This window comes from Protobothrops mucrosquamatus, unplaced genomic scaffold (genome assembly GCF_001527695.2).
Source record: "Protobothrops mucrosquamatus isolate PMUCROS unplaced genomic scaffold, P.Mucros_1.0 scaffold125, whole genome shotgun sequence".
Classification (NCBI taxonomy): Eukaryota; Metazoa; Chordata; class Lepidosauria; order Squamata; family Viperidae; genus Protobothrops; species Protobothrops mucrosquamatus.
Window position 1 is genome coordinate 1094080 of NW_015386492.1, and position 25179 is coordinate 1119258.

Genomic DNA, 25179 nt, shown 5'->3' on the forward strand with positions numbered 1-25179 from the left:
GTTGTTTAGCAAGCAGTTGTCCTTTCTATTGCTAATCATGTGTAATCTCTTTATAATGTTTGTAAAGTGTAAACAGAAGGATGGATTGGAGTTTGCGTTGGGTTTGCTGTGTTGTTGTAATTAGGGCTTCTTCCCCATGACCCCTGGAAGTGGAGGTTACAGAGTGGGCAGGGGGAGAGTAGACCTCTCCGTAACAAGGGGCAGTCTTTTGGTCACCTGAATAGAAGGTTAATTATCACTTTGGTTTCTAACTATGATTTTTACTGAGTTGGCTCACACATCTTGAATCCTGCTATACTGTGTGGCTGGGTTTTGGAGAGAGATCTGCTAGAATTTAAATCTGAATGGCCTCTTCTCAGAACCCTTTTGGCTCTCTTCCCTCCTCCCCCCTTCCCAAAGCCATTGGGATGCAACTTTTCTATATAGTAATATAAAGCAAGATCAGGATAAGTACGTGCTGCTCTGGACTTGGCCATGCAAAGGCTAAGGAGTTGAAAACTAAAACACTGAAGATTAACAGGCTGAATTATCTCTGTATTAGGAACTGCCCACTGCTTTGGCAGAATTCCAGACTCCTCCACTTAATCTCCCTAAGGGCCTTTCTCTCTTTGTTTCTTACCACCATACAAACATCTTCTGGCAACATCTTTATTCTGCCATGATGCCTTAGCTAAAGCTTGAGATAGCCTCTTTGTAGTAAGCTGTACTGGAACTAACATATTGTTTTCCTCTTAGGTCAGCAGCAACCAGTGGTAGCTTAAGGGTGAGGGCAATGTGTCATGCTTTCTGTTCATGTTCTTCTTCTAGGGAGGGCCCGTAGAAGGCAGGATGACCCGCCACCTATTTGTCATTTAAGCTGGTATTTCGTACACTTCCTCCCCTGGAGCCCAGACTGCTGTCCTTTAGATCCTTTTTCTTCTGGAGGGAGATAGAACAGGGGAGAGCTACCAGGTGCTTCCTACTTCTCAGAACCACTGGACCACTAACATGGGGTGGGGAAGAGCTGCATTGTAAAGGCTGCTTTATCAGATACTGTAACATCTTCACGCGCACACACAGGCTTTTGGGTGGCTTCCTTTGGGAACAAAACAGCTGATCTGTGGGCTATTACAAGGAGAAGCAGTCTCTTCTGTTTTATCACACAATATCCAATAATCTGCAAGCCTAGCACCTGATTTGTGTGGTAAAGGAGGCCAACTGGTGAGGAAGAAGTGTTGGTTTAGCGGTCTTTTGAAAACCCACTGAATCCATGTTAAAACAAGCCCACCTAGCAGCTGAAAGGCTGGAGAAGCTGTCTATTAAAAATCAAAGTCATTCTTGCTTTACAAACAGCCTCGATGCTCATATGTCAACTATCCAGTGCCTGTAGCTGTATCAGAGTATGATAGCTAGGAAAACTGAGGGATCTAGCCATTTGCCAAACCATCCACTAATCACAGAAGTGTGATGGTTCCTCCTGGCTAATAATATTAAGAAAAGGGGAGGGAAGTAAAACCACATTTTAACCAACAGCTGCGCTCAGCGTGCTCTGGCACACCCAAGACAGTGTTATCTGGCAGTAAGTCAGAACCGTAGAGGAAGATAAACATGGGCAGTGGAGAGAGCAGATTTTATGCTGGTTTAGTTCTTTTGGCTCAAGGATGAGTAGAGAGCAACTTAAGAGATCTGTGGAGAAAAGCTTTGTGAAAGGTTCACCAAGAATAATTGGTGACCCAGAGGGTTTTGGTGATCCTTCCCCAAAGAGATTCCTTTTACTGGGTTGTAAAATAAATGTTGGTTGTGTTGGACTTGTATGACATTTCACTTTCCACAGGAGCGTGAGAAAGAATTGTTTTCCCTCCTTGCCTTTGGCCAGCAGTGCAGGCCAGCAGTGAAAGGGGAAATTCACTTTCCTGCTGAAACAATAGCTTTTCATCCATGAATAGCCTTATGCCTTGAAGGCAGTGCTCCACAGAGATATATATCCTTCCCTTCCAGATCTGAACTGGGTGTTCAGTTTATATGCTTGCCAACTTTTGTAAAATGAGAAAGTATGATCTTTAGGAGCTTTCCTCCACCATTGTTGCTTGGAGCAAAACTCCTACATAAACAAGGTGCATGCATGCGTGTTTGTGTGTTCATATTTTTAATGAAAATTAAAAGCAAACACATTTGAAGCACACTCACATCTCCAGGCTAGTCGTTTGATATGATCTAAAAATCAAGGCATCTCCTGTTAAAGCTTGCAAGGGGGAAAAAAATCAATTCAAATTAATTCAAAAGAAAGAGAGAAAGATGGCTAAACCAGAGCCACAAGTTAGCTGACCTATATAAGTAAACAGATCTGATTTTAAACAGATTTCAGATAAACTTTGTTGTATCCTCATTGCTATATGAAATGCTTAACTTTACAGCTCAGGTTTTACAATGATATTTTTATAGCATTGACTGAGGCTACAGTCCTTTGCATCTTTGGGAGCAAATTCTGTAGTACCCACTGAATAAATACAGCATATAAATTACACTGCTAACGTGAACAGTGGTTTGCTTTGATTGGACAGGTTTTTCAATCAGAATAAATAACTCACAATTTAGAAATACTTTCTAGTTTTGCTTTTGTCCTATCTGCAAACAATATTGTATAGCATTCTTTTTCAGTATAGTGGAAAAACATAAAAGATTACAAAACAAAATGCAATGAAAAACAGTAAAAGCAATGCTAAGTCAATAAAAACAATTGCAAAAACTAAAAGCAAGCAACAGATTCTTTTAATCTGTTATTGAAGAGCAGGTGACAGTTGTGGCTAAGAGAGAATCAGTTGCATCCTTTCCTGGATTGTGAGGCCCTGTGCACAATCACTCCTGCCCTGGTCATTTCCCAGTTGGATTTCTGCAACGTGCTCTTTGTGGGGCTACCCCTGAAGAGCATTTGGAAGCTACATCTGGTACAGAACGCAGCAGCACAGACAATTCTGGAAGCCCCTTGAGTGGCATATGTAACGCCACTGTTACCTGACCTTCACTGTTACCAGTTTGCTCCCGGATCCCACTCAAGGTCCTCAACTTACAACCATTTGTTTAGCGACCGTTCAAAGTTATAGTGGCACTGAAAAAAGTGCCTTTTGACTATTTTTTACTTGATGACTGTTACAGCATCCCCACCGTCACGCGATCAGAACTTGGACCCTTGGCAACTGGTATTTATGACAGTTGCAACGTCCTGGGGCCACGTGATCACCTTTTGCGACCTTCTGATAAGCAAAGTCAATGGGGAAGCCAACTTAACAACTGTCTTGTTTAACAACAGAAATGTTGGGTTCAATTGTGGTCATAAGTCAAGGACTACTATATTGCTCATCATCTTTGAAACCCTCTGTGGCATGGGTCCAGGGTATCTGAGGAACCGCATCACCCCAATGGGACTAACCTGCCCCACTCATTCCAGCAGAAAGAGCCTACTTTAGATCCCATCAGCCACAGAATTTCAGCTGGCAGGGTCCAGGAGAAGAGCCTTTTCTGCTGTGGCCCCCATCCTCTGGAATATTCTCCCATCAGAGGTGAGGTCTGTCTCTACACTCCTGGCCTTCCGGAAGAGCCTAAGAACTTGGCTCTGCTGCTTGTCCTGGGGCCCTGGCAGTGCTCTGCTGCATTGGGAGTGGCTGATCAGGAAGAGTAAATTCAACCAAGAACCAAGATGACCGGCAACCCCAAACTGCCCATCATATTTGTTCTTAACTTTTAATCTTTTTATTTTCATTTTAATGGGTTTTAGCACTATTTTAAACTTCTGATTACATTGTAAGCTTCCCAGAGCTGCTGTGAGATGGGTGAGATTTAAATTAATAAAGTAATTTTTTTCATGCTTTCTTATACCAGGCACAGGGATGATCTGGATGTGATTGTCTGTCAAGCATTCTTCTTAACACCTTTAGGCCTTGACCTCATGGCATGGGCCCTCTCCTTTCCCCCCCCTCACGTTCCCGTTTGGTATTTCAGCAGTATGCTAAAGGAGAGGCCACCAGTTCAATCCCTAGGGCAGGGGTAGGCAACCTCGGCTCTTTTATGACTCATGGACTTCAACTCCCAGAATTCCTGAGTCGAGGTTGCCTACCCCTGCCCTAGGGCCACCATTAACTGTCTCTTTTCCTGACTCTGTCTTGACTAATGGCAATAATTGATCCTGAGAGCTGCAGTTCTTTATGGAAGAAAACCTGATGCTGCAGCATGTCAAATAGTTAGTAATAGATGGATAGTTTCAAAAGGTCCCACTGGCTTAATGTTGCTAGAGAAGAAAGTCATCAAGAAGGAAGGAGAAGGTTTACTCCTTTGGTAAACCTTTCCAATCAGTTGGAATTTGGGAACTAATTTGTCTCTCTACTCTTCTACTCTGATTATATATCTGAACTGTGGGGTTATGACTCTGGCTCAATATCCTGAAGTCCTGCATTTGAACTTTGTGGGCCTGGACTAGAGAAATTAAGTACCGTAGTGTCCCTTTCTCAGGTAAAGGAGAAAAATACAACTTAACCCTATGCATTATTTGGGAGAAAGTCTTGCTTTTAGTGAGGTTTATCCTTTAACTTGTATGTATGAAACTGGCAGCTGAATGTTCATTTACTGCCAGTTTTAATAACGTCCTAATTATTCTGTCTGATGTATCTGCCATGCTCTGCTTATCTATTATTTTATTTATTGCATTTCCATTCAATTTCTCTAAAAGTTCAAGGCAGAATGCTTGGGTATCTCCCACAATGTTATCTCTAGGAGTAGAACAGGTTAAAGGAGTATAACTAACTAAACTCAATTATCAGCCAATTATCAAGAGAATTGTGGAAGATTCTTTCCAGGAATGATTGTGGTCTCACAGAGGATCTGAAAGCAATTTAAAAAAGCAAAGTTTTACAATGTAAAATGTGTTGTTTCCTCATCCTGTAGACTTTAAAACTGTCCCTTTCAAAAGCAACCTAACCCAGCCCATTTCTCCAGCTGCTTCCCTATGCTGCAAGTCAGAGCTGTTTGCCTCCCAATCTCTCCTGAACTCTAAAATTAGTTTGCCACCTTAGGTGCAGTAAAGAATCCAAACTCATCACTCGTTTTGAAATTCGTCTTCCAGTTCAAATATTAAGTGGAATATGCAAAGTCCTTCCTTCCTTCCTCCCTCCCTCCCTCCCTCCCCCCTTTCTTTCTTTCTTTCTTTCTTTCTTTTTCTTTCTTTCTTTCTTTCTTTCTTTCTTTTCTTTTCTTTTCTTTTCTTTTCTTTTCTTTTCTTTCGGGATAGAAAGAGTTAATGCTCTACTCCAGGGCTGAGCATGTTTCTTTCTTTGCTACTGTTTCCCCAGAGACTTCTACATGTCCAGCGTAACTTAACACCAAACTGCTGTTGGCTAAACAGCACAAGGCCTGTGAGACAAAGTTTGCAGCCAGCTCAATTCCCAGCCTTAAACTACAGCTACTTTGCAACAGGGCTGAATCCCCAACTCCTTGTTCTGCATGTGACCAGGGCAGGGAATAGGAGAGAAGTAGGAGACAGGGTGGCTCCAAAGCCTGAAACTGTAGCGTGTCATTTGTGGGATTCAGATGTGGGGTGGACTCTATCTCTGTGTGTGTGTGTGTGCGTGTGTGTGTGCATGCACGCTTGTGTGGATTTGGACACCCAAGGCACAAAGCTCTGCCAAGTCTGATGAGTCATTGCGGTTTTCTTTGCAACTTGGCTGAGAAGACACCAGGTTATTGGGAGAGTTAAAACGGCAACACATTTAGGGCAAATGGTCCTGGCTTGGACCAGGTGTTGTGTATTGACACGACTTCCCCACCCTGGCTGCAGAGCAGGAATGAAGACTTGGAACAATGCACAGCTCACCCCTTTTAAGTGAAGAGGAGGGAGTGCAAGTAAAACCAAACATCCCACTTTCTGCAGGAAAATGAAAATGTTTCTGTAAAGAAGCATAAAGGATACCAGTGGGAGCGCAAATAGGCAGAAAGAGAGGAAAGAAGACAGGCTGATACTTGTGATCCTAATAAAGGGAGAGACAAGACTCACATGGAAGGGCTAGATGGAGCTGCATTGTGGGGACTGTTCCAGAAAGGAGTCAGGAAGGAACTGAGGCAGGAAGTCAAAGTCAAGGAACAGATCAAGGGAGCGAGCTGAGGGTGATGCAAGAACAAGCATTGAAGAGCAAGGCTGGGATCAGAGCTGAGGTCAAATCATGAAGAAAGGGCTGCCCAAGGTACATCCAGAAGCAAACCCACTTGGAAAGATTTTGTTGCTCAGCAAAGGCTCATTCATACTGGAAGCCCTTTAGGTAGTCCAGAAAATCCAAGGGCCAAACTGGAGAAGAGTTGACAGCTGGCTGGGAGCTGAGGAGATTTAATAGTGCATTACTCTTCCTTTAAGCTCTAATGGTTGTGGCATAGGGAAGTTACAGATTCAGAAGTTTCCAGTTTGAATCCTAACAGTTCCTGACATACGCAGATTTGGGCTTTATTTTGGCAGATTAAACCTCTGGAGAAAAGATGGTGCTAGTGAAGAAAGATTGATAAAATAACAAACAGCATGGGAAAAATGTTCAAAGATAACTTTATTATGTATGGGCAGCAAAGGAGAAGACTGGACAGTATGCTTCAACTTTTATAGAACAAGCGATTGAGGTGACAGATGCAATGAAGAAAAGGCTGATTTGTGTATAGAGAACATTAAGCCAACATGCATTGTTTATTTATTAAATTTAAAGTCCCCCCATCTTGGGAGGCTTGTATTGTTGATTTCGGTTTTACAGATTATGGTGAATCCAGCCAACGTAGATTATCAATAGTGGTTGTATGGCTTAGCAGTATATATGAGAGCCAGTTTGGTTTAGGGGTTAAAGCACCAGGATAGAAACCAGAAGACCCTGTGTTCTAGTCCCGCCTTAGGCTTGAAGCCAGCTGGGTGACCTTTGTGAGTTGCTCTCTCTCAACCCTAGGAAGGAGGCATCTGCAAGCTACTTCCGAAAATCTCTGCCAAGAAAACTGCAGGGACTTATCCAGGCAGATTCCAGGAGTCAAGATTGACCTGAAAGAACAAAAAAAAAAAAAAAAGAGAATTCAACAAATTGTAATGTGGTGAAAAACTATGGTTAAAACAAACTGTAGCCTAGTACAATATGTGAACATCCCCCATGTTTTGTAGCTGTTTGTGCATAATTAATTTATAAAAATCAAGTCGTGCTTAATCCAGTGTAAATGGACATAAACATCATTTTGAATGATTACATTTCATTTAATTCCACATTCCTTTAGGTTAGGATCTCGAAGCAGGGAGAGTCTCCTTATTTTGACATGAAGTAGGTTGCTGGAAGAGAGGGACTAGTTCAAAGTCACTCAGAAGAAGAGTGTGATTTGCACTTGTATCTGTCCAATACTACAGTGCACGGGTGTCAATCTGCCGGCCCACGGGCCGGATGCAACATAGCAAAACTGCGTCCACCCCATTGCCGGCAATGGCAAAAAAAGTCACGATGTATCGCAACATGTCGCATGACGTTGCGAGTTTGACACCCCTGCTATAGTGTGTTCTTCATTATCAAAGTGCTTAGCCATACAACAAACTAACCTTGGACCAAGTGGACCTCCATATTGAACCTAAGCAATAGCACTAGAGGTTTCAGTTCTTGCAGCATTAAAGCAGATTTGCAGCAGGAATTTTCCTTCAGGAATGTTTCACAGTGAGGAGAAAGGAGCGTTTAGTGAGCAGGCAGAGGAGAGAAGATGATGTTGGCCAGTTGGCACAGCTACTTTTTGGCCTTCAAGGAAGCCTCTGAGGCTCTTGGCCTCTCTGCCTTCCTTCCGTCATGGACATCCGTCTCCTGTTTATATTTTTAATAATTGGCTAGGTCAATCCGAAGGTGGGAATCTATTTTGTGTTCCTCTCTTTAAATTTATCAAGATGGTTTGTGTCAAATTAGGGCTAGTGAATTCTCATTCTGCTGCAAAACAAGTAGTTCTAAATTTTAACAACCTTGCTCTCCCAAATGTTATCATTTGTGCACAGAGTATATTGTTAAATAAATGATGAGGTACAAGTCCTAAGGGTAAGGGACAGACCAACATCACCGACAGAATCTGCGTAGCTGTTACTCATCTCAGTGGTGAAAGTTAAGAGATAAGATTTGGCCCCCTGCTAAATTAGGAAAGATTTTTTTTTCATATTTGTTTTTGTCTTGGAAATTAACTTTTTGTTTAAACTATTCAAATGGCCAATTCTAAGTAGTGTACAAGTTAAAAAAAGTGCCAAAACAAAACACCATTATACAGTATAATATTGTGGTAGCATAAGATGCTCTGATTGGGACAGAATTGTAACATTTGTCTGTTGCCCAAATCATACAGATCCTGCCTAATTATGATGCCAAGGAGCGGTCCCAATTGCCTTTTTATAAAAACAGGTTAAAGGACAGATCTTCCAGGCAAAGGGGGATGTGGTTGGACATATGTGATGTTGTATTTGTGCTACCTGGACTGAAATGCTATGTGAATTCAGGCACTGTTGGAGGAGGAATCTGCAACTGAAGGTCTGATAGGAGCAATCAGGCTAAATTCAGATTAAGTACATTAAATATATTAATATATTTAATATATAAAATTAATATATTATAGTAATATATTAAATATTAATATAGATTAAATATTAAATACAGAGTAGGTAAACCTGGCTCAAAAACAGTAACTGTGAGATGGACCTTGGAGTCCTAGTAGACAATCACTTGAAAATGAGCCAGCAGTGTGCTGCAGCTGCCAAAAAAATCTAATATAATTCTTGGTTGTATAAACAGAGGCATAGAATCAAAATCACGTGACATATTAGGATCGCTTTATAAAACCTTAGTAAGACCACACCTGGAATACTGCATCCAGTTTTGGCCAACACTTTACAAAAAAGATGTTGAGACTTTGGAAAAAGTGCAGAGAAGAGCATCTAGAACAGGGGTAGGCAACCTTGGCTCTTTTATGACTCGTGGACTTCAACTCCCAGAATTCCTGAGCCAGCATGGCTCAGCCAGCTTGGAAACCTCTCCCTTTTCCCTCAGCATGGCTGGCTCAGGAATTCTGGGAGTTGAAGTCCACGAGTCATAAAAGAGCCAAGGTTGCCTACCCCTGATCTAGAATGATTAAAGGCCCGGAGATTAAAACATATGAAGAACAGTTGCAGAGACGGAGTATGGCTAGTCTAAAGAAAAGAAGGACTAGGGGTGACATGATATTTGAGGGGCTGCCACCAAGAAGAGGAGGTCAACTTATTTTCCAAAGCAGCAGAAAGCAAGACAAGAAACTAGAAGACCTCCAAGGTTTCTTCCAGCTCTATTCTGATTGATTGAAGGTTCAAAAGGGAAGATCTACAGAGGGAACTGGTTGATGAGTAAGACTATAATATTTGGGGGGGGGGAGACTGGGAGTGAAATGAGGAATTCTTGACTAAGGGGCAGGAATTCCAAGGAACCCAGGAAAGAGTTATGTTTTCTTCCTCCTTAAAAGCAGGCTTGAGAAGCAAAGAGCCGTGGTCGCGCAGTGGTTAGAAAGCAGTACCGCAGGCTAGTTCTGCTGACTGCTAGCTGCCAGCAGTTCGGTAGTTCAAGTCTCACCGGCTCAAGGTTGACTCAGCCTTCCATTCTTCTGAGGTTGGTAAAATGAGGACCCAGATTGTTGGGGGGCAATATGCTGACTTTGTAAACTGCTTAGAGAGGGCAGTAAAGCACTATGAAGCGGTATATAAGTGTAAGTGCTACTGCTATTGAAGCTGCCAAATTTGAAATGAGCATATCAAAGATAGTGTTAGACCCACATGAATCAGGAGAAGTTAAGCTATCAAGAGCTCCATTCTGAAATGCCTGTCTAGTTTGTTCAGCTAAGCCCATTATATATTTTAGAAATAAACACAAAACCCAAGTGGGAAAATGACTTTTGGCTTTGGTTTGTTTGCATGATGTCCTATATTTGTGCATGGAAAGCAGCCCAGAGAAAACAAATCTTTCCCAGTCAAGTAAGAAATTGGATTTGGAGGAGAGAGAGGAGTCTATATCCACAAATGAAACAAAATGAAGAAAAAAAGAAACTAAGAAAGATGACAGAAATGTGTAGAATCATTACCTAGGCAAAAGGGTTTGAAACTTTTTTTTTAAGGCCACAGCTCTTCCGCCGAGCCTTGAAAACCCATCTATTCCATGCGGCCGGCCTGGCGTAGTTTTGATTGGGCTTTGCTAGGGGTTTTATATGGAGTATTTTAGAGCAGGCTTTTATTCAATATTTATTGTGATTTTTATTATTGCCTGTTCACCGCCCTGAGTCCCGTAAGGGAGATAGGGCGGTATATAAATTTAAATAATAAATAAATAAATAAACAAGTTACATGCCTTCTTGCTTCACTGGAGTGTAAGAAGGAGAAGGAAGTAAAGCCAGTCAGACTTTCAAAATTCTGTTATTATAGCCAATCTCAATAAAAGTAGCTTAGCTTCATGTAGAGTTGATTACCGGTCTGGTCTACTAAGTAGAGCTGACAACAAAAGACATTCAAGTATAAAGTTTGAATTGACTTTCCAAGTCTTACTTTAAGAAAAGGTGTGTCTATAGTGGGGTGAGGTACCCTGATTAATAAACCTGTAAATCTCAAAGTTAAATATTTTTTTTAGTCTATTTGCTAAATCCATCAAAGTGTCACATAAACTTCTAGAACAGAGGTCCTTAACTTTTGCGGCTTGACAGCCCGGGGAGAAGATAGGGGAACCGGGACGCGTGAGTGGCGGCCCAGCGCATACACATGCACATGCAACTCAACTTGTGTGAGTTGAGCTGTGTGCACATGTGCACACCACCATCTACACAGCCTGGTTCTGAATAGGGCACGGTCAGTAGTGGGCCACGGCCCGAGGATTGGGGACCCCTGATCTAAAAGCTTCCTGTACTAAAAATGAATAAAAGACAGATTTGCTATTAGGAAGTTGTTGGACATTATTAATGTTGTATTTGTGCTGTGTGGATTGGAGGTGCTACAGGCTTCTCTGAAGCAGCCCCTATCCTCTGAATTGAGGCCTCTCTCAAGATGGGCCCCACCTGTTGTGTAGAAGAGCCGTGAAGACCTGGCTCTTTACCCAAGCATTCAGTGTGGGAGCATGAGATCCCTCACTTCATGATATTTGCCATCTTTTATCTTTGATCTTTATGGTTAGTAATTTTATTATAATTTCTTTGATTGTTATTGCCTCCCAGAGTCATTGAGAGTTGGCCTATATGTACTCTAGAAACTCCAAGAATATATAAAGGCATTTCAAATACATGTTGGAAATGTGAACAACAAGAAGGGACATTGTACCATGCTTGGTGGATGTGTAAAAATTTTTAAAAAAATTCTGGATTCAAATGCATATATTCAGAAGATTTTAAAGATTAATATACAATTGAGACCAGGGGTCATTCTTTTGGGATTGATGGGCAAACAGTTGGAAAAAATCTTCGAACTTTGTTTTGGTATATGATAACTGCAGCAAGATTATTGTATGCACAAAGAGGGAAAGATTTGGCAATACATATAATGAAGGAATGGTTGGTGAAGATGAAATTCACTGAGATGGCCAAATTGATTTATTTGATTAGAGAAAAGACAATATCCACATTTATTGCTGAGTGGAAACTTCTTATGGACTTTATGTTTAAAACAGAAAAAAAGAGCTTGTGATTTATGGTTTTTATGATTAGATAGGATAGATTATAGAAAGAAGAGAGACGTTGTAACACTATAGAAAGAGGTAAATTTATAATTGCACTTATAAGTGCTCTAAAGAAGATCAGAAGCCACAGTATCTTTTTTTCTTTCTATTTTGCTTTTAGCTTGCACTTTTAACTTTCTCTTTGATTTTTTTTCTTTCTTTATATAAGTTTGTATTAGTTTTTAATGTTCTTTCATAAAACTTTTAATAAAATTATTAAAAAAGTTGGGTGACATATAAGTAATATACTTGTATTCTTATTAAAAAATAAAACAGCATTTTGTAAAATCTCAGTTGCTGCATGAAGAGTGATTTCTGATAATGACATTTTGCCACAGTATCTGTTTTTAGGACACTTTTCATTAAAAAGCCACCTTTTTTTTTTTAAAAAAAGCCATAAATAAACATATTAATGTTTTTATCTTACTGTTTAAGATATCTGTTTAAGATATCTGTGCAGATAGCTACTGAGTTATCCTGCTTCACCTCCCATAATAGTTTTACCAGTTTGGGAAGACGGACCTTTCTGATGTTTGTGGAGAAACGTTTGCAGAGAGAAATGTATAGAAATGTTTGCCGCCTTTAATGTACTGAGGTGTGTGCGTGAAATCTAAGTGTTGCGTTTGTTTGGTAACTAGAGACAGAATGGCAGTAGAAGAGTTTTACTATGCTTTTAAGTTTTCACTGTTTCACATGTAAAAAACAAAGGACAATATTACTAGGAAAGAGAAAACACCAAGATACTCTTCCAGCAAAAGTGAGGCACGGTAGAATCTTCCCAAATGTTCTGTTCACTTGAAGGAAACGTCAAATTCTGATTTTTATCGGAGCTGCTGGACTGGATCAGAGGGTTAAGTTTCCCCATTGCATTATTTCCCTCTTCCATCCCCCACTCACCACCCCAGGCCAGCTGCTGTAAGGTTGGGAGGGAGGGGTGTAGGAATACAGGAACCGCCTTTAAAGTCTTACTGGTTCAAGGCCAGCCTGCTAGACACAAATGCTCTTAGTTATTTTATCTTTAGGAGAGGAAACCTGCTCAGCAAGTCTCTTGACAGCTTCTGCAGACAGTGTTGAAACCTGCTCTTTCGCTTAAGTACTTAACAAAAGGAACAAACTCATTACAAGTGTTGGCATTCAGCCAAATGTGCTTGGCCTCTGCAATTGACAACCTACAAAAGGTGCCCAGATTCCGGCCTGTGCTAATTCTTTTGCATGCCTCCCGAAGCATGTGTTAACTGGCACAGAACGTAGAGAAGACCCCTCTCAAGGATGGGGGGGGGGGGTTTTGACATGTTTTGTTCTCTACCTCAGTTCCCCCGTTGATGCTCATTACAACTGCTCTCCTGTTTTGGTGCTTTTCCCCCTTAAGGGTCATTGGACATACCGCCCCATGCATTGCTAGGTGTTTATAGGTGCCTTAACAGAAAGTCAAAATGTCTATATCTAATCTTGATAGGTTAGCTAAATATTTAAGTGACATAGAAAGAGGAAGATTGGTATTGGTTCAAAGATTACTTATTTGTTTATTTGTTTCGGTATTATAATCTCCATAAATTCCTGGTAATTTCTTTCTTAAAATAAACATATAAAACACATTTAAATAACCCCAAAATAATTACATAAAATAGTATGATAAGAATGTAGACAAGATTTAACAGAACAAAATAAAAATAAAAGCACAGTTGGTGGCTATTTCTATATCTATCTCTAACCATTGATCGTGCTGCATCTACTCCTGTCTTACTCCTCTGGTGGCATTGATAGGCAATGTTGTAATAATATAATTTCCATCCTGGTACAATTTCAAGCTCTTTCTGCCAACCTCTAATATCTACTTACAGCTTCCTTCTTCCAAAGCAGTGGTTCTCAACCTTTTTAATGCCGCGACCCCCAACCGGTCGTAAGTCGAGGACTAAACCGGTCGTAAGTCGAGGACTACCCAACCGGTCGTAAGTCGAGGACTTTCCCCGCCTGGGAGCGCCACGCATGCGTGGTTCTGCCCCTGCGCTGGCCGAGGCGTAGCTGGCAAGCGGCAGAGACGGAGCAGGCCGACCACCAGCTGGCCCAGCTCAAGGGAGGTAAGGCACCCGCTGGAAAAGGGGAAAAAAATGGCGGACAGCCTTGCTTGGTGACCCCCGTGAAATGGTCGATCGACCCCAAATGGGGTCACGACCCATAGGTTGAGAACCGCTGTTCCAAAGCATTGCATTCTTTTCTCATGTATCATCAGCCTATCAACATAGTCTACATCTGTCCACATTCCCCTTCTCTATCCAGTTCTCCAACAGAATTCATATACAGTAAACCTTCCCAACTCACTCTAAGCATAAAAATCTAAATCTTATACTCAGGGATTAGCCATCTTTTGAAAGATGCTCTTAGAAATTACAGCTTGCTGACACTTTATAGTAGGAAGTCGGTTCTCATCCATTTTATTGCTCCCTCCTTTTACTTTGCCCGTGCCACATCTTTCGTCCATGGGCAGCAGGACTATTCTGAAGCTCATCCTACTTGATGGCTCAACAAGATTTTATTCATTTTGTGCTGGTCTCTTGAATGTGTTTATCAGAGCCAACCTGCACATGTCTGCTGAGTGTGTTTGTTGCAGGAGAGATCGATCCTTGGGGACAAAGGACAGTGCACTTCTAATGTGTATTAAATTGCCTAACCCATCTCTTGTAAAAGCATCTCAAGCAATGTATAATTAAAGTAATATTTTTCTGTACAGGTAACACTTTGCCTAGTCACCAAGCAAAGCAGCAATCAAATGGATTTTCTTCAGAGCTTCAGCAAGGAAATGCAGACTCTCCAAAATACACACAGGTAGTTAACTCAAGCCAACAAAGGATGGAGAAACTGAACATGAATCATCAAAGAGACTTGAATCCACCAGCACCAAGTTCCAACAAACCATCCCCAAGCCCGCTGCAGTTCAGAAAACTCCCAGTGACTCCTAAAGAGGCCTGCCTGTCTAGAATGTTACCATTGACTCAGAACCCAGACAACCAAGTTTATGAAAGCATTGGTACTAAAGAACAGGAATTATATAGCAAGGATTGGTTGGAAGGAAGGACAGGCTGTCAGATGGCAGCTAATAATAATTCGATCTGTGCCACGACACTAAGATTTGGAGCAGGGCCTGTGGAGCTTGGTGGGAAAGATTCTGAAGCTGCAGGATCCAACAACATGCATGCGCAATTGTCTCCAGCTGAAACATGCCAGGAGTCATATGGCCAGTTGCAGGACATGGCACCTGAGAAAGAGGCCCCTCAGGCTCAGCTTGAGTCTGACTCAAGGAGACTAAGTGCCATGTATGCTCGAGTGTGCAAGCGTACCAAAGCACTTCAGTCAGCGCAACCTGAAAATCATGATGAGCCTAAGAAACAAGAAGAGGAAGAACCCCCACCCATTCCAGAAAAATGTTTTGAGCACATCTATGAAAGCCTGAACATTGATGGTGAGATGCAGGTTGGGGACTTGTAGGTGCATCTCTTTCTAAACTGGAAGGCGTACTGTATGTTCTAATCTAAATGGGCAACTATAAGTATCATGCACTTACACAGAAAGGTCAGTTAGGTACATTCATATGGTGTTCATAAATCTCTGTGGTATATATGTGCTAGTGAAGAGTTACTGAAATGTAAGCTTTTTTTTTTAAACCAATTCAAGCTGCTACTATTTTCCATCTTTTCAAAAATCCTGGTTCTAGAAATACTACCCTTCCACTTCTGTAGCAAACACTTTTTCCCCTTCTGACATCAATTCTGACTTTCCTGGGCCTTTTTTCATTGACTGGCCAACTTGGAAGCGTTCCTCTGGCAACGGCAGGGCCGAGATGGTGGCCACCAAAAAGATAAAGATGTCTTTAGAATCGATAAATTCAAGACTCCAGCTGGTTACGAAATAAGGTAAATATGTACTTGGATATAAACAAACTAGTATATGTTATCCTAACCAATAACTGTGCTGCTTCGAGAAAGTCAGAAATTGAGTTCTATGCCAAAACTGTTGTGCATAACTACAGTGGCAACAATATTGAACTGGGAACAACTTGTGGGAAGTATTACAGAGTATGTACACTTGCTATAATTGACCCAGGTGACTTTGACATAATTAGAAGCATGCCAGAACATGAGAAGTAAAGAAGTAAAAGTTTACTTGATAAGTTTATTAAGTAAAATTAATAAACTTAAATTCTGTGTAATAAAACTGGCTATAAATCTAAAACAAATCTGATTTCTCTGGGAAAAGGAGCTAAAACCAGTTTATCTTTGTGGTGCAGAGATGATGTTCATCATATGATAATACCCCTGAACTCATTTTGACCCCTAATTTGATGGATGTGGAAAGTGTGTTTTAGAAAAAAGCAGACAGGATTGAACAACCATGTACATAACTGACTATGTTCTTGACTCACCTGTCTTTTATCTTGCAATTAAGGAAACAGTAGCAGGATTGTTATCAGTAGTGGGTGGAGCTTACAGCTTTATAGAAAGCAAGAGTGATCTGTAAATTCAAGATGGGAAGCAGTCAATTTTAAGTTTTTTTAGCAGCTTGGTACTTTCTGTGATTACAACCCCCTATCATTTCCACAAGGGAGGATGCTGTGAAGGATATGGAGGTCTCCAAGACTGTTAGATATTGGATTCCCCAAACTCTGGGTCCTTTCTTGGAGAATACCCTGGGAATGATAGGTTTTATAATCCCAAACCTTCCATAATCTGTAAGCATAACGCGGGCGATGGCACTGGCATACAGAAACCCAAAAAGACTAGGATTGGGAAAAGTAGCTTTAAATAACTCTAAACCTGGGTTTTTATGTGGGATTTTACATCACTACTTAGTTGTGGCTCTCCGGTTTGAATACTGTATGTTCAGAATTGTCCTCCACTCTGCCACAATTTAATTCTAAACTCTAAAGAGGGAAGAGGGAAAGAAATAATTTCTGAGTCTTGGAACGTACATTCAACTAACGACACCTTTGGGTAATTATTTTGCTCACTAAAATGAGAAACGGCATTATACAAATGATAGGGGACATTTCGCATTCTGTCAAATTGTAATATTAAAGATATACCAAATATATAGCATGTGTTTCAAATACGTATTTAATCTATTTTTTTAAATAACTTATCTTCACTTTTTGCATTGACAAAGGAATCAAGGCAGCTAATAAAATTAAAATGGGCTTGAATACCAGCATCAGTAGCTTGATTATTGTTTGTTTATTCATACAGTTTATAGGCCACATATTTCCCAATTATTCTGGGCATCTTACAATTAAAGGTGTCTGTGTGTGTGGGGGGGGAAACCCAAACCAAGGAATTCATAAGTGTTCCAAAGACAAAATATACCTCTCGCACAGAGAAGGCACGCTGCTTAATTACTTAATAGGACTTGAAGTACATCCACTTTGTCCAGTCTCGCTGGATGATCAGAAATAACTGGAGACAATTGGTTGCTCAAACAATCAGGCCCTATGCCATGAAAAGCTTTATGGGTGAGAAGCAGCACCCATAATTAGACAAAAATTAAAACATTGGCAGTGTTGCAAAGTGTCCACTACCCGAGTCCCAAGGGCAAAACCAACAGGTAAGTATCCAACTGCAACACAGAGAGCAACTTTCCAGCACCAGTATGGTTTCAAGCAGGAGGAAACAGATCCACAGATGTCTCCACCCAGCCTGGCAGTGCTCCCATATCACCTGAAGTCTCCAGCTCCTTTTCAGCAACCTCTTCACTGTCCACCCCACTGGACAAAAGCAGCCAAAGAGTTAAATACTACCCTGGCCAAATGTCCAGACTTGGTACCAATGGGGCAAGAGAAAGTCCTCTAAGTCTCAGGTAAACCTGCACCTCACAAAGCTGGCAGTCCTGCAACCAGCCACGCTCTGTTAATAGATGACAGTGAACCTTGCCTAATATTCCCAACTGTAGATCACCTCATATCCAGCTGGCAGGAAAACCAAGCCATGCTCAGCTTTAGACCTCAGGTCACTCCTTCAGTGGCTTGCCAGCATGCTTCCTGTTGGCCTCCACAAAGTGGCTGCAGTCCATTTCAAACCCATGTATGGTCCCTAGCATCTCCTTAGTCCTTCTGACTATCCATACTGAAAGTTACAAAAGAAAGGAAGCTATATGTGCACGAGGGTTCGAGCATTATGGTTCTAGAGAATCAGTTCTTTATTAGTTTCTCTGCATATCACAGCACTCCAGCATGCTCCTGGTGGTGCTTTGGAGCAGGGTATTGGTTAGGCCTCTTGAACTAAGGAAGGTGACCCAGACCTGTAGTTTGAGAATTGCAAGGAAACTTGATGATGGCCAGCTGCTCTTCAGGCAAGACTGTCTACAAGGCTGATCTTACTGCTAGTTTTGTTCCAAGTCGAGATGATGTTTCCATCTGGTTGAACAGATTTATTCTGCAAAGCATTTGTAGTGAAGGCAGACTGAATTATATTATAAATAGCCCTTTGAAATAGAACAATAGGAAAGAACTATGGCAAGTACTCCTGAAAGTAATTTAGATCTCAATATTTGTAAAAATCTAGATTATGTTTTAAGCTTTAATAAAGTTCAGTTCAGGCATTGTCTAACTTCTGGGTGGCTAACTCTGGGTAGCTCACAATAAAGACAAATTCAGGTTTTTGTTTTTGTTTTTAAAAAGAGAACAGGATAGCAATGCCTACACAAACATCTCCAAAGGTCACCCCTCAACCACCTCAGCTCAAGGCATGGCAGAACAGCTAAGTCTTTAAAGTCTTGTGGAATTCCGACATAGTTGGAGCTGCACAGATTTCCTGGGGAACTTCATTCCAGAGTGCAAGTATTTCGGTGTCCTGATAGATCAAGGGTGCCAAACTCGCAACATCACGTGACGTGTCGTGACATATCACAACTTTTTGCCATTGCCAGCAATGGGTTGGGCGCGGTTTTGCTATGATGCACTCAGCCCATGGGCCAGCAGTTTGACACCCTGTGATAGACGGTATCAATTTCATTGATCAAATGAATGCCGAGTACATTAATCCTATTGAATCCAACTGGCCAGGCCAACACCTGGTGAGATAGCCAGTCCCTCAAGTAAGGAAGCACTGTGCCGCGTAGGGCTTTATAGGTCATGACTAACACCTTGGATTGCACTCAAAGGCATATGGGCCACCAATGCAGCTCACAAAGCAGGGATGTCACGTGAGCATACCAAAGCACATCCAACACTGCCTGCACTGCTGCTTTCTAGACCAGATGAAGCTTCCAAGTGGTCAGCCCCATGATTACTGCATTGCTGTAATCAAGCCATGAAGTGACTGAAGGATCTCCCAAATGCAGGAAAATATTTTGATGCATTGAAATTCAACTTTCAGATTTCAATTAATAGTGGAAATAGTTTTGTAAAGAAATGCTGCCAATTCAATAGCTAAAGTGGAATAACTATATTAAAGAAAAATAAAGGTGTTTCCAAACTTGTTCTTTTTCTGCTTCCTCTTCTTTTTTAATGGAGAGCCTACCTTTCATTTAGTCTTGGTGACTGCCTGGACAGGTCCATGTAGTTTAATTGCCAATATTCTAAATGTGGTTTATCACTGCCTTTTTTGCAAGGATGAAAAAGAAAGTAACTGGCTTAAAGTCACCCAGCTGGCTTCATGCCTCAGCTGGGACCATAACTCACAGTTCCAGTTTCTGGTCTCATACCTTAACCACTATACCAGCCGGGCTCTCCTGTGTAAGTAAATCATAACACTTGAAACTCTTATCATCACTTCATTCACAAGCTGTCTATTGTTCTGGCTCAGTACAATTTAAAGCCACATTCCTTTCTGAAACTCCTGTAGATGCACTGTGCTTAATAATTACTCAGTGAGGAATCCCAAGTTACCAGAAACACAATTTAAAAAAAAGATTTGCTTATTACTACAGAGCAGGCCATAATTGTGGGGCAAGTGCTTATTTGATGAAAGTTTTGTAATGCATTGTGTCTGGAATAAAGGACATCTGACTAGGGATTTCTGAGAGTTGAAATCAGCATAACTTAAAGTTGCCAAAGTTGAAAAAAAACCCACTGTGATAGAGCATTTGCACTGTCTGCAAAAGATTCCTACTTTAAAAGATTTTAGGTAACAGAAGTGGAAGGATCTTTGTCTAATGCTCTATCCAACCCTGGGTTGGCAGAAGCAGCTTTCAGACTCCAGCCAGGTTTATATACTATGGTTGTTCAAATATGTTTTTAATAAAACACAATTGGCTGGTTCATGCAGCATGCTTTACCATAAACCATGGTTTATATAAAACAACTGGATTTGCAAAACAAACCTTATGATCATTTAAGCTTGATGCAGGAAGCAGCTTTATATATTCATAGAAAAGTAAAATTTGTGAGGGGAAAAGAAGCAAAGACTTAGCAGAAAGTCTTTTTTTTCTGACCTGATATCTTTCAGAGAAGTTGAACTATAGTTTCCATAGTCCCCAATGACCACTATACTGCTTAGTATTTGGGGAGCTGGAGTTCAGTACACTAACTCTACAGGGCAGCACTTGAAAAGGTATTTTTTCCGCCTTACATTTTGCTGCCCCTCCCATTCTTTCTTTTTTGTTTTTCCTGCAAGGAGACACTTAACTCTTCTAGAAGCTGAGAAACAGGAAGCAGGTAGAAAACTCCAGTCCAGTCTATGACCAGCCACCCCATTCCTTGTAGAGTTGTGGGCCTGAGGAGGGACAAAAGAAACAAATGCTCTTCCAGAGTTGGATATTCAAAAGGGTTCTGGAATTGAAACAGGAAAGTTTGGTGGCAACCTCCATTAGGAAATGCCTAGATATTATTGACACTAGAAGATGCTGTTTCCACAAACAAAATGTTCCAGAGCCACTTGGAAAGATATATCACCCTGTAGCTTTTATTGAACACTTTGATATTTTTGGGAGTGAAAGAGAACACCATGCTTTCTCAAGCACAGCAAGCTATGCCTTGTTCTCTGATCTTGTCACATTGAATTGACAATGTGATTCCACCTAGCAGAGGGGTGGAACCTATTGTAATTTCCAGAGTGAGCTGCACAAATGAGGTGTATCTAGAAAACAAGAGCAGTCTGGTTTTAACATCTTCAAGAGACTGGATGCCTTGTTCTCTCTCTCTCTCTCTCTCTCTCTCTCTCTCTCTCTTTCTCTCTCTCTCTCTCTCTCTCTTTCTCTCTCTCCTCTGTCTTCGTCTCTCTCTCCTTTTCCCTCAGACATACATATAATGTAATTCTTTGAATACCATGACTAATTCATAATGTGGAAATTAAATAGCAGCTAGCCAAATATTCCTCTTTGTCGGCGATGTATTTGGGAATTAATGTTTTTAATATGACTAATCTCCTGAGCTTTGTGTACTGATGTACTCTCACAACAGGTGTCAGTGATCAGCTGTTCAAGGCCTAATTCTCATTGATGTGCTGGTGACCTGTCTCTGAACTGCACCACTTCAGATTATAGGTGGGGGCTTATGTAATTAATTGAACCATGAAATTTTGTCATGGTTTTATTCCTTTCGAATAAAACTTCTCAGGGAAAATCCATCTCATTCAACATGCTAGTCTTCTATTATTAGAGAGAAAAGGCTACCTCAGAAGGCCTTTGGAAATACATTGGCATTGGCAATGAAGGTGGGTCATTTTTATAGAAATGTTGACATTTTATGTACTGTTTTATTGATATTTGTGCTGGTAAACTGTTACTGTTGCTCAGAAGCACTCTTTGCCATTTTGAGCCAATCAGACTGATGAGCTACTAAATCTTACAAATACTTACAAAACACTGCATTTTATTTGGATGTTTCTCAGTTAAATTAATCTTTGGGACTACTACCTGAACTCTGTAGTGGTGCGCTGCAGAGAAAAAAATGATTTCAATGAGAATTAGGAAATTAAAAGGGAAAAGAATTATGAGCTATATCCAATGAAGAATTTAATCTTTCTTTCAGCTAGATAGCTAACTAGAAGATGGTTGGTTAGATTCATGCATGGTTAATAGAAATACTTTTAGTAGAAAAGAAATCACTGAAGATAACTCAGTATGTCATGGCTATAAAAACAGAAAAGTAGGAAGTGATACTTAATTTTGGTATGGCACAATTAGTATGCCTCCTAAAGCATAATAAATTGACTTCTTGCTTAGTTTTCATGAAACAGTGCATCACATGTAATTCCATTTATAGAAAAGCAGAACTGATGAAAACTAGATTGTGTATTTGTAATTCCTCTAAAGTTCATAAGGAAGGTGGGGTTAGTCCTCAAATAATTTCTACTTTGCTGGCTAGACCCGAGGAAACACAGACAAGTGCATTGACTTTGATAAGGCAATGCAACAGTCATTCTCTCCTAAAAGGTTGCCTTACATTTACATCCTCCTCTTATATAAAACTGTGGATTCATGTAACTGGGTAAATATTTAGGAGGAAGAAGGAACAAAGAGGGTCTATCTAGAAATATACAGGCAGGAGGCTCAGGTGTCCCCTTAGGAATGAACATGTGCTAAAATCCAAGAGCTTAATCAAAGAGGTAATCAGTAATTAGTTTAGCTAATTCTGTGTGATCATTTTCCCTATTGCTAATGGAATCTCTCTTTGGCTTCCTTGGTTTTAGAAGGGATTTTTTTAGTCTTTTTCGCTTCTGCAAGACCACATGATCACACAGTTATCTCTTGTGTGTCATGATTTTTAAAAGTTCAGTATTTCTAAACCTGGGGCAGGAAGATTGAAATCACTATCCTTTCTATTTCCTAGAGCTGTGCTGAAGGGCCAAGTCTGAAGTACAATGTTTAAGATTTCTCCAACTTGACAATCCAAGAGGGTGAAAAGGATCTTTTCCCGGGCACTTTTGGAAGAAGGAATCTGCCTAAAAGATGTTAAATCAGTGTTTACCACTTTGGTAGCTTCAAGATGTGTGGATCACAACGCCCAGAATTCCCCAGCCAGCATGGCCATTGTTAAGAATTCCAGGAAGAGGCTACTATGATATTCCTTTTTTATGCATTGTTGGGCTAGAGATCTGCTGGAAATCATAAGGAGATCTCTCATGCTAGAGGGATTCCTATAATTTTAACAAATGCTACAATTATGATAATTGGCCAGTAACTATGATAAAGTTCTGCGAATTGAAGTTCACACATCTCAAAGTTGACCAGGTTGGGCAACACTGTTTTACATTACACAAACCGCTCCTCCGTTTCATAGGAGATTGAAAAATAACAGTCATTATTATGTCATTATTATCTAAGTCTACAATATCTGGGTACTTAGAATCTGAAAAAAAATACTATGAAAAAAAGAGTAAAAAAGATGCTCTATTACCCTTTCAGTTGCTAGACACCCTTGAGGAATAAAATGTGTGTAGAAAAGCTAACTGCTTTCAGTTTGCAGTGTTACCCTTGTCCCATCACTCTGAGATCAAAGAGGATATTGTCTTCTGTTCCAATTCCCCTCTCCCTCCCAACACTTCTGAATACTGGCTGCTATCTGTCTTGTAAAGCAACAAAAGAACACTATGTTAATGTACTGGCCAGCCCTGGGCTAGAATAAAGGGAGAACATTTAGAATTAGGGCTCGAGGATAACCCCAATGTTGCTGCCTGGTTGGGGGTGGCTGACACTCAGAATGGAAAGCCTGGTGTGGAAGAAGAGCTGAAAATGAGACAAGAGGGCAGCCTCATCACTTCTGCCTTAAAGGTTGGGTTTCCCCCCTCCCACTGTTTTTCTCTGGTTAAAACAGGCTTTGCAGGTTTGGGGAAAGGTACAGAAAATTCTAAACCCCCCCCCCCCCAATATTCTAGCAATGACCATGGGACAAATATTCATTTCCAGGCAATCTGTCACTCCTGCAAGCCCAGGAGATTTGGGCTTAGTCTCCTGCTTCTTATGGGTAGAATCCTGATTTTTTTTTTTTAACATGGCACTCTCAAAGTCTACTGATTTGACAATACAGATTGGGTGAGTTTACTCAGGTATACCTGTAAGAAGTATCCTTGCCAACTGTTTGCATTCTAGGCTTCTGATTCACAAATCTGTCCTGATTGAACTCCTTCCAGTTGTGCTCGATAACTGTTGATTTCATGGGGATGTCCATGCAATTTTCTTGGAAACAAAATGGAAAGTGTTTTTTATTGCCTTTTTTCAGGCTGTTTTTCAACTTTCCATTCTAGCCCACAGCCTTACTATCCCCTGATAGTCTCACTTCTGAGCACTAACCAGGCCTGACTCTGCTTAGATTTCTGAGCTGAGAAAAAAACCAGCCCCTCCAAGATCAAGTAATTAGTCCATTTTCCTTTTATTATTATTATTATTATTNTTAAAATCGTCCCTAAATAAAATCCTCCTTAGGTCAGGCCCGCTTGCTGGAAAAGCCATGTCTTGAGGGCGCGGCGGAAAGTAAGGAGATCCGGAATCATCCGGATCTCGGGGGGTAGTTCGTTTGATGTGCACATGTAGCAGAACTTGGTACTTTGAGTAAGAAAGAGATTGGAAAGTATCATTCAAAGATACCATTGAACATCTTCTCAGTGCTCCACTATTTGGGAAGTATTAGAGACCCCTCAATAAGCCATAAAAGTCCTTCAAATTGCAAATCCACTCCACCCGCCCATCCTATCTCCACAGTCTATGGAGCAGAAAGATGATGTTATGTCTCTTATATTACTCATAGTGCTGTCTGAACAGATCGATTGAAGTCATGAAACCCAATACTCTGCTCAGTGCAGGAATCCAGATTAAAACACCCCTGCAAGTTAGCTTTCCAACCACTGCTTAAAAAAATCCAGTAAAGGATTGCTCACCAACTCTTTCTATTCCAGTAGGAAAGGCTGCAGAAAAGATCATTGGGCCACAGCTTCAGCACTGGGTATAGTACTGAAAATCGTAGAATAAACTCTTATTTCCATCAATGCAGCTTAAATTGTGTTTGGTTCTTCGGCAACCCATTCAGTTTGCTGGCTGCCATTCAGCCTGTGAATCACTACAATTCTAATCACCTTTACACAGATATTATCACGGAGCCAGGTTTCCTGTACCTTGATTTCTTTTTTAAATGAAGAACTTTGTATTTATCTCTATTAAATTTCATTCTGGTATATTCAGCCCACTTTTGTAATTAAATTTTGTAATATAAAAAGATATTTCTGAATGTCATTTTTGTTTCAGGGTATTAGTTATTCTAATAATTAATATTAGCATTCTCTTGAGTTCTCCATCAAGAAATGAAAACATTTCCTGTTGAAGAATACCAGGCCCAGATCTGAATCTCATGGCATCATACCTTACCTTACTCCAGTTTGATGAATAACATGATAAGTATTCTTTAAAAAAAAATTCTGTTAGTTATAGTTCCACTATAACTTCCTTATAATTAAATAGGTTGCAAATCAGAATGTTTTAAACTTTTTATTTTATTAAATGCTTTTTTAGTCAAGATATATTATACCTACAGAATTCCCACTATTAA

General features: G+C 40.6%; 1 protein-coding gene and 1 pseudogene across 1 annotated transcript in view; both read left to right on the forward strand.

Annotated features, from left to right (window-relative positions):
* LOC107284868 overlaps nucleotides 1-15941 on the forward strand; it is a 35084-nt gene extending 19143 nt beyond the window's left edge. The window contains exon 5 of the mRNA XM_015812987.1: nucleotides 14443-15941. Within this exon, the coding sequence (XP_015668473.1) occupies nucleotides 14443-15197 (755 nt within the window). The 3' untranslated portion in view covers nucleotides 15198-15941. The remainder of the gene's footprint in view (nucleotides 1-14442) is intronic.
* Nucleotides 15203-15941, forward strand: LOC107284869 (annotated as a pseudogene).
* Nucleotides 15942-25179: the final 9238 nt, after the last annotated feature.